This window comes from Phoenix dactylifera, chromosome 7 (genome assembly GCF_009389715.1).
Source record: "Phoenix dactylifera cultivar Barhee BC4 chromosome 7, palm_55x_up_171113_PBpolish2nd_filt_p, whole genome shotgun sequence".
NCBI classification, from domain to species: Eukaryota; Viridiplantae; Streptophyta; class Magnoliopsida; order Arecales; family Arecaceae; genus Phoenix; species Phoenix dactylifera.
Window position 1 is genome coordinate 1,596,442 of NC_052398.1, and position 9,277 is coordinate 1,605,718.

A 9,277-nucleotide genomic window follows, 5' to 3' on the forward strand; every position below is an offset into this window, starting at 1 on the left:
TAGTTCCTTTTCATGTCAATATCTTCAACCACAATTTTTTTCAGCGCAATTAACTTCAAATTCTAAATAACTTAAGGGTCATAAGATCCTAGACCCCTGCCAATTCTGATGAGCTAGGGAACATGTTTTCTTCCCCCTGGTAATAGTTTTTTTTTTTTTTTGGTGCTTGTCTAGGCTAATACTCAATGATGCATTGTAGGGCTAGATTTGAAAGAAGGCAGTAAGGGATGATGTTATCACAACCTCTTTCCATGAATAATATAGGTCTGTCATGGACAAAATAATTTAGAAACAAAGGTGTCTAAAATGTTTGAACTTTTTGTTATTATGAAGCTTATGAAATGCGAATTCTTAAAGCATGTCAAACTCAAGGCGTTGCATGGAAGCATAGAACAATAAATTGGAATATCAGTGAGTCAGTGAATGGAAGGTTCATTTAGTGCACCCAACTTCTTATGTCATAAAAGTGCAAGGGCATGAGCTATTTACCTCATGGAAAGCATGGCTTTACGTGAAAAACCACTCATATCCCATCTAAGCCAGATGCCCTGTCAGACTAGTTTCATCTTTAGCATCCTACTGCAAATAACCTCCTTACATAAACATCCACTGAAGTTTACACTGGTGTAGCAGAGCCGCAGAGGTCACTGCAGAACCTATTCTGTCCAATTGTTAGTTGTATTTATTTTGTGGTTGTAATGCATGTTGGGTCCATGTGAATTCAGTTTTTGGCGTTGTCTTTGTCATGAAATATTATGTTGGTAGAGGTTTGCACAGATTGATTTCAAATATAGGGCCCTTGAATTGAAATGTTTGTTTAATTGAAAGGGTCTAGTGTGGCTTGTAAATAGTGCAGTGGACTGGGTCGTCTCCTATGTGGCACATCATGCAGGAGAGTTTTTTTTTGGTGGATCAGAAATCGGCTCCTGCTTCTCTTCGCTATGTATCTTTCTGATATTGTAGGGTGCGCTCACACATGACTAGTGTGAGTAACCGCTGTAGAAAAAAAAAAGAGAGAAGATTCCATTCAGTTTGTTTAGAATGTTTCCTCAATTTAAAAAATCTTTCGGCACTGCCCTCCAGTCTTTCTGACATTATTTAAATATTAAGTTGGAGCAAGTTTCCATCCTTGCTTCCATCCAGAATCTGTTGATAAAGATCAACTGCTTGGTTTGCTTGTCGTGTTTTGTTCCATTGTTTCTAGTGAGCACAATCCATGTTTGAAAGATCCATCCCAACTAATCTGCCATTTGAGTTCTCTTTTAGTGCCAGGCCATGATGCAGACTTCCATTTTCCTGGTCAACTTGTAGTTAGCTCGTGCTTGAATTCTAGTTCTTTTGTATGTTCTATTGACCTCTGAAACATCGCATCCTGGAGTAGCTAGCTTCTCTTGGTTTTCAACTTTTCATGGTTTTGCTGTCGAGCAGAAATTGATAGAGTAATGGGTATGATAATCTAAATCAGTTTTTTAATTATCAGATATTAGGTTTGATTAGCTTTACCTAGTTGGTGGACTCGGAGGTGGTGGTGGTAGTTGGAGGTTTCAGTATTCTTGGTGATGGTGACCTCTGCAAAAATTGAACTTAAACAGAACATGTTGACTAGTGAGGACAACCTGGTCTGTTTCCTTTCCTTGTTCTCGGGTGAAGTTGTTATCCTTCGATGTGGAATTGGATATTTATGGGTTGCGTTCGTGGTTGTTTTTTTTTTTTTTAAGGAACATAGATTTGCTTCTTGCCATTTTCTTATCTATATGTTTTTATATAATTTTTTAAAAGAACTTTGAGTTGCAGGCAGGGCAGCTGCAATCACAAGCACAAGTGCTTGCAACGCAAACCATGTCGTTCCCTAAGGCGGCATCACCATGATGGGAGCAATGGGATGTTGTTCCTTCGCCCATGTAACTTTAAGCCATGGAAAATTCATCTCTGCTGGTGAGAGCTTGATGCAGCAGAAAAAAAAAAAAAAAAAAAAAAAAAAAAAAAAAAAAAAAAAAAAGAAAAAAAGAAGAGGGATAACACTTCAAAAATTAACATACAAATAGAAGCAAACTAGATCGAAGAATCTTTTATTTAATAAAAAAATTAAATTTTTTTAATATATTAAAAGAATGCCCTGTACAATATATTAGATCTGGATATTCAGAACCCATCTCTAATTTTTGGTATTAAATTCAATGTAGAATTATGTTTGAATAAGATTTTATAATAAGAAAATATACTAGAATTTTTTCATATAAATATATAAGCTTAACTAAGGCTTGGTATAATCATTGTACCCGCTATCAATCAAGGCTTTTAAGGATGCACGATCGGGGCATATGATGCCTCTTAGAAAATATCAGTCCCAAATTATTGCGGTTGGGGGGGGGGGGGGGGGGGGGGGGGGGGGCCACGAGTGCTGACTATTTTTGACGTTGGGAGGCCCATTGTCTTGATCATTTGCCGCCAACATTATGGTAGCAATTAAGAAATAAGGAGGAGTCCAATTCAAATCTTTCTTTAACGGTCAATAGGGGTGCGAGTTCCACGAGTTCCGACTATTTCTGACATTGGGAGGTGCCGCCTAACATTATGGTGCGTCGGATGACGTGGCATTGGGAGGCCCATTCATTGTCTCTATCATTGCCTGCCAAACATTATGGTGCGTTGGCGCCTTCATTTATTATTTTTTTCCTTCCACTTCAAGCTGGTCCCCTCATGCAGCCTATGCGTTGGCAGCAATGCAGTGGGTCGGGGTCGAATGCATCGTGGAAATTATTGGGGTGTGATCATGGAAGAAGTTATTCTGACAAATATTGTGATGTCAACCTTGCATGACTTGTGATGTACGTATCAACAGTTGTATTGAAATCAAGAAATTATTCTTTAGGTCCTGTTTGGTATGATTTTCTTTTCCTTTTTTTAATAAACAGAAGCACGGCAATTAAAGCAGGAAACAAGTTTGGTAAGCATGTTTCTTTTTTTTCTTTCAAAATAAAAAATGTTCATTATTTCTGGAAAAGGTTGAAATGAGAAATTATCCTTCGCTCCGGCCCTATGGTAAAACTCATCTCTTCGACCACTCTCTCTCTCTCTCTCTACTTTTCTTCCATGCAGCCTCATCGGACCGTCTCCCTACTTTCTCCCCTAGATCTCACGTGTTAGAGCCTCACCGGAGCTCGATCTCACCACCTCTCCCCGCTTCTCCTCTCTTTTCTCCGATGAAGAGCATGAAGGCCAGACCCTTAACCATCCTCTCCTCTGCTTCTTTTTCTTCTCTTTTGCAGCCTCATTTAGCAAGTTGCAGAATCAATGAATGTTAGAGAACTAGAATTGCTTAGGTCTAGGTATAGCATCCTTCAAATCATGTTCTGGTGGAGCTTCTTACTTGGTAGAAGACCTGTGGATGGGTGAGAGGGTAAACTGTAAAGGGTGCAGGGACTTGGGGACATGGCGCTGCTTCAGATGAAGTCGATGTGGCAATTTGGAATGAGGTCCAAGAGAAACAACTTGGGGTGGTTCTTGAGACACCATGCAAATGCATCAGCTCAGAACCGCGGCACAGGCCCTCACAGAGTTGGGTCTGATGCCCGATTCTCTTAAACCATTGTTTCATCTGGACTGATATTTTCACTTTGCATCCACATATATACTATTACAGCATTGTTATGTTTTTAAAACATTTTAACAGTCATGGAGTTTTGAATTTGAACTGGTTAGGCATGATGTCTATTACTCATTGTAAGTCTTAAAAGTAGATGAACTAGAGAATAGCAGAGAAAATATAATTGCTTTGAATTTTCACTTTTGCTTTTACCAAACAATTTTATTTCTGTTGTCAGGGAAAAAGAATTAGTAACTATGGTACATGTTTCTATTATCAGAAATCTGGTCCATGTTTCATCTGTTCTCCTATTTGCTAATGAATTATCATCACTAATTAAACAGATAGTTATAATCTGCTAATGCTATTTCTTTCTAGTAACTGTTTCTTTTGCCTAATGGTGCTATCCTTGCCTGTTACATGCGTAATTATATATGAATAAGAACAGAAACTTTATGTTCTTTATTTTTGTTATGTGAATTCCTTTGCTGGTAAGCTCTTAAAAATTTTCTTTTCATTTTTTCTCTTGCCTGGCAAACTTAAAATTTTTTTTTTGAGAAAAATGCTATTTCTTTCTAGTAACTGTTTCTTTTGCTACGTGGTGCTATCCTTGTTTGTTAATTGCGACTTCGAACGACCGGTGTGAAGTGTGAACCCTAGCGCCCAATGCCCATTGGGTAATTAATTGCGACTTCCAACTACTTTTTAGTCTCTCTCTCTCTCGCTCGCTCTCTTGCTCTCTCTGCCCTTAGTGCTCTGCTCGACGTTTGCCTGCCCTGACGTACCCGTGACCTGCCTGTCGGTCTGTCTGTCGCTAAACGAAGTTACATCGTGTTCTTAGAAAATAGACAGATGACGCTGCATCCACCGCATGAAAGCCTGAACGCCTCTTTCCATCGTCGCTTGAAGTTGAAAAACGTGTGCTGTTTTACTGGAATTCCAAAATACTAGAGATTTAAATGCCTCGTAGAGTTGGTTTACACTAGGTTGTATGATTCTGTCCCTCTCTAATCTTGTCTCTCGGATTTTGTGTGTTCGAGCGGCAAGAACCCTGGAGCGAGGAGGTAACGAAAGTGAAGAGCTTTCCACTATTCGAGCACTAGAAGCGCTCCGACAGAAGTAAAGATCCCTCCTTTTCCTTGGATTTTTTCTGTTCTTGTGATCTTTTTGAGAAACGGGATCTTTTCGTTTGAATCACTCAACGCTTTTCTTGAATTACATTTCTTTTTAGTTGCCAATATCTCTCTTTTGCTCCCGTGGTATGTGTTAAATTTCCATGCGATTGCTTGTAGTAGCTCTTGAAATTAAGGTAGTCAAACGTGTCCTCCTCCTCAGATTTCCTCAAGTCTGTCGGCCTTCACAGAATTAGTTCTTTTCTTTTGGCATTGCTCCATGACTCTTCCCGCAGCAGTAACCTAGCGCTCTCATCTTCTTTGTTTTTCTTATTCTTTTCTTTCTTTTCTTTTCTTTTTCTTTTCTTTTTTCTTTTTTCTTATATTGCTTCTTAGTGATATAAAACAGCTGTGTCATCCGGAATATCTCTTTTTCTGCTGATTTTCTATTTACTGTTTTCAGTTTTAACATCAACAGCAAAAAAATAATAATAGTAAATAAATAATACAATTCTTTTTAGCTTCTTCAAATTTTTTCCACATCTACGAGATGGGTTATCTTCTTTGGCATTGCTCATCACTGCTCCTGGCTTTGATTCCACTATCCTTCGGTTTGACCTCCGATGGAATAGCCCTCCTGGCCCTCACCAAAAGCCTGATCTTACCACACTCCATAAATTCCACCTGGAAATCTTCTGACCCAACTCCATGCAAATGGGTGGGAGTAAGTTGCGACAAGAGGCGCCATGTGGTGTCTCTCGATCTTGCAGAGAGAGGGATTTCAGGCACATTGGGACCGGAGATAGGACTGCTGCGACATCTGCGGACGATTGATCTTGGTGTCAATGATCTCTCTGGACTGATCCCACCAGAATTGGGCAATTGCACCCTGGTGGAGCACTTGGACCTCTCGATTAACTTCCTTTCTGGTGAGATACCGGAGACCCTCCAAAACTTGAAGAGGTTGTCTTATCTATCCCTTTACGGAAATTTCCTTACTGGAAAAATAGCAGATCCTCTGTTCCGAATTAAGTATCTGGAAACAATTTATCTCAATCAAAACAATCTCACTGGCTCGATCCCTCATACTGTCGGGAATATGAGCAGGGTCAAGGACCTTTGGCTGAGTGACAATCTCTTGTCAGGTGTCTTCCCTGATTCAATTGGAAACTGTACCAAGTTAGAACAGCTCAATCTGTTCAATAACCAGCTGACCGGTCCTCTTCCAGAAACTTTAAATAGCATCAGAGGGCTTAAATTTTTGGATGTCCATAGTAATAATTTCGGTGGGAGGATTCCTTTTGGTTCAAGCAGTTGCAAGTTGGAACAGCTAATTTTGTCATTTAACCGATTGGAAGGTGAGATCCCAGCAGGGTTAGGAAATTGCAGTAGCTTGACGGTCTTTAGTGCTGTTGGCAATGGACTGTCTGGTGAGATACCATCTTCACTTGGTTCACTGACCAAGCTTACAATACTTTACCTATCTGAAAACTCTTTGTCAGGATCCATTCCAACAGAGATAGGGAAATGTCAATCACTGAGGGCATTAGAATTGTATGAGAACCAGCTAGAAGGGGCTATTCCAAGGGAACTGGGTAAGTTGTATAATTTGACCAAGCTCTTTCTGTTTGATAATCACTTGACTGGAGAGGTTCCTATAGAGATTTGGCGCATCCGGAGTCTTGAGCATGTTCTAATATATAAGAACAATCTCTCTGGGGAGCTGCCTTTGGAGATGACCGAGTTAAGAAATCTGAGAAACATTTCTCTGTTCAATAATCGGTTTACAGGGGTCATACCTCAAGGTCTGGGTATCAATAGTAGTTTGGTGCAGATTGAAGTCACTAACAATAGCTTTGTTGGTGGAATACCACCACATATCTGCTTTGGAAAAGAACTTAGGCTTCTCAACTTGGGATTTAATATGCTCAATGGTAGCATGCCTGTAGGTCTTGGGAACTGTTCAACTTTGCGGAGGTTGATTCTTCGTAATAACAACCTCACAGGTTCCATTCCAGAATTTGTGGAATCTTCTAGCCTGTCATATATGGATTTAAGTTTCAATAATTTGAATGGGCATGTTCCTCCTAGCCTGGGAAATTGTGGAGACCTTGCTATGATAAACTGGTCAGGGAACAAGCTTGTTGGTCCAATACCTCAAGAAATTGGAAGGCTAGCAAATTTACAAGTTCTGAATCTTTCTTACAACAATTTATATGGTATGCTGCCTCTGGAGATTTCGCACTGCAGTAGATTGTATTTGCTGGATTTGAGTTTCAATTCTTTGAATGGCTCAATCCCGCCAAGCTTAACAAACTTAACAGTGCTCTCTCGATTGATACTGCAAGGCAATCAGTTCAGCGGAGGGATTCCAAGTTTCCTGTCACAATTTGACAGGCTACTGGAGCTGCAGCTTGGGGGAAATAAATTGGGAGGCAATATCCCTTCATCATTGGGTGCACTACAGAATCTGGAAATAGCTTTAAACCTCAGTGAAAACAGACTGGCAGGTCAGATTCCATCAGCATTAGGGAATTTGAAAAGATTACAGAGCTTGGATTTATCTCTCAACAATCTGACAGGAAGCTTAAAATCCTTGGATGATCTCAGTTCGCTGCTTCAAGTGAATGTTTCGTTTAATCAATTTAAAGGTCCACTACCAGAAAAATGGTTGAAGTTTCTGAACTTGTCACCAAGCTCATTTATGGGAAATCCAGACCTTTGTATCTCTTGTCAGGCAGATGAGTTGTCTTGCACAAATACGACTACTTTAAAACCCTGTGGTCCATCGAGCAATTCTAGAGGCCTTAGAAAGATTAAGACCATGATGATAACTCTTGGCTTGTTACTTGTCGGTGTCCTGGTATTTCTTTTGTTTGGATTTGTTCTCTTCAAGTGTAAACAGACAACAAAAGAGGAAGGACCATCTTTACATGAGGGTTCTTCTTTCCTGCTGAATAAAGTAATGGAAGCCACTGAGAACTTAAATGAGAAATTTGCTTTGGGGAAAGGAGCTCATGGAACTGTTTACAAGGCTTCATTGAGCCCAGAAAAAGCTTATGCTGTAAAAAAGCTTGATTTTGCAGGCCACAAGGGAACAAGTACAAGTATGGTGAGAGAAATCCAAACGGCTGGACAAATCAGGCACAGGAATCTGGTGAAACTGGCAGACTTCTGGCTGAGAAGTGACTATGGGTTGATATTGTATGACTACATGGAGAATGGAAGCCTTCATGATATTCTACATGAGATAAAACCAGCTCCAGTTTTAGAGTGGAATGTGCGTTACAGGATAGCTCTTGGAACTGCTCAAGGGCTGGCATATCTTCACAATGACTGTAATCCAGCTATTATTCACCGTGATATTAAACCTAAGAACATACTCTTGGACTCAGAGATGGAGCCACATATCTCAGATTTTGGCATTGCCAAGCTCATGGATCAACTTTCTGCCTCTCTTGATTCCACTGCCATCACGGGCACCATTGGTTATATGTCTCCAGGTACTCTTCTATTGCCAAGGACTTGATGATGCTTTTATTTGAATTCCTGTACCTATGGATTAGCTGTACTCTTCTCATTGCAATGATAGAAGATACTATTTCTTCAGTGTATTGCTGCCATCAGAACGACCTTCCCCATCATATATGAGTATGTTGGTATTTAATGGTTATGCGGACAAGTATAACTTATTAATTTTCCTCCTTATAAAAACTTGATATACAAATCTTCCAAGCCACCTAGATAACATCTGTTAAAACTACCATCAGCTCTTTATGCATGAAAGTAAAAATCTCGGTTGGAATCATATGTTGAAGTTGTATTGCCATGCCTTGCAACAGAAACTGCATTTACAACCAGAACAAGCAAGGAATCAGATGTCTACAGCTATGGAGTAGTCTTGCTTGAATTGATAACCAGAAGGAAGGCCCTGGATCCATCATTTCCTGAAAACACAGACATAGTAAGGTGGGTAAGTTCAATGTTGAATGGCAGTGATAAAATTGAAGTGGTTGCTGATCCAGATCTCATGCATGAAGTTGTTGGCTCCGTGGAAATGGAAGAAGTATGCAAAGTACTTTCATTGGCTATGAGATGCACAGCTAAGGAGGCAAGTGAGAGACCCTCGATGTGGGATGTCGTTAAAGAGCTAACGGATATTATCAAGTCCAAAGCTTGTAATTTGCCTAAACAGGGAAAGTATGGATCTGTGGTACCATAGGTATTTGCTGGGACTTTTGGGTACTCTCATCGCTTCATCCACCAGATTATTAAACTGTTGTTAGTGAGCGTAGTAAAATGAGATAGTTTGGTGTACAAACGCTGATAATATGCATGAATCAGAGAAAGGTTCTGTATCATCATATTTTGTATTCGACTCTGGAATATGTAGAAACAAATTCTAAAATTGCCTTATTTCTTGGATGTGATCATATGTGGTGCGGTACTGGTGTTTCTTGTAAATTCTCTGTATATTATTAATTTTTTGTGCATATATTATTCTTCTAGCCAGTGCTGGACTCTGAGCCCAGTAATTATCTGGTTATGAACCAATAGGAATGATTATAGCAGGTGTAAT

At 39.8% G+C, this 9,277-nt stretch overlaps 1 protein-coding gene across 2 annotated transcripts; it reads left to right on the plus strand.

Moving 5' to 3' along the window:
• The first annotated feature begins 3,445 nt into the window (after positions 1-3,445).
• On the plus strand, positions 3,446-9,131 carry LOC103720432 (receptor-like protein kinase). 2 transcript variants are annotated; one of them, XM_039127887.1, is made up of 3 exons: positions 3,446-8,201; positions 8,541-8,667; positions 8,739-9,131. In XM_039127887.1, exons 1-3 carry the CDS (start codon positions 5,249-5,251, stop codon positions 8,803-8,805), a joined length of 3,147 nt encoding a protein of 1,048 aa, XP_038983815.1. In that variant the 5' UTR covers positions 3,446-5,248; the 3' UTR covers positions 8,806-9,131. The 2 variants fall into 2 exon arrangements, with proteins under 2 accessions (XP_038983815.1, XP_008808346.2); XM_008810124.4 differs by having other exon boundaries at positions 3,451-8,201; positions 8,541-9,131.
• Positions 9,132-9,277: the final 146 nt, after the last annotated feature.

Bases quoted from the DNA above. Each gene is read 5' to 3' on its own strand.
- LOC103720432 (XM_008810124.4), top strand. From the start codon at position 5,249: ATGGGTTATCTTCTTTGGCATTGCTCATCACTGCTCCTGGCTTTGATT. The intron at 8,202-8,540 runs GTACTCTTCTAT...GCCTTGCAACAG, and splicing joins CATTGGTTATATGTCTCCAG to AAACTGCATTTACAACCAGA.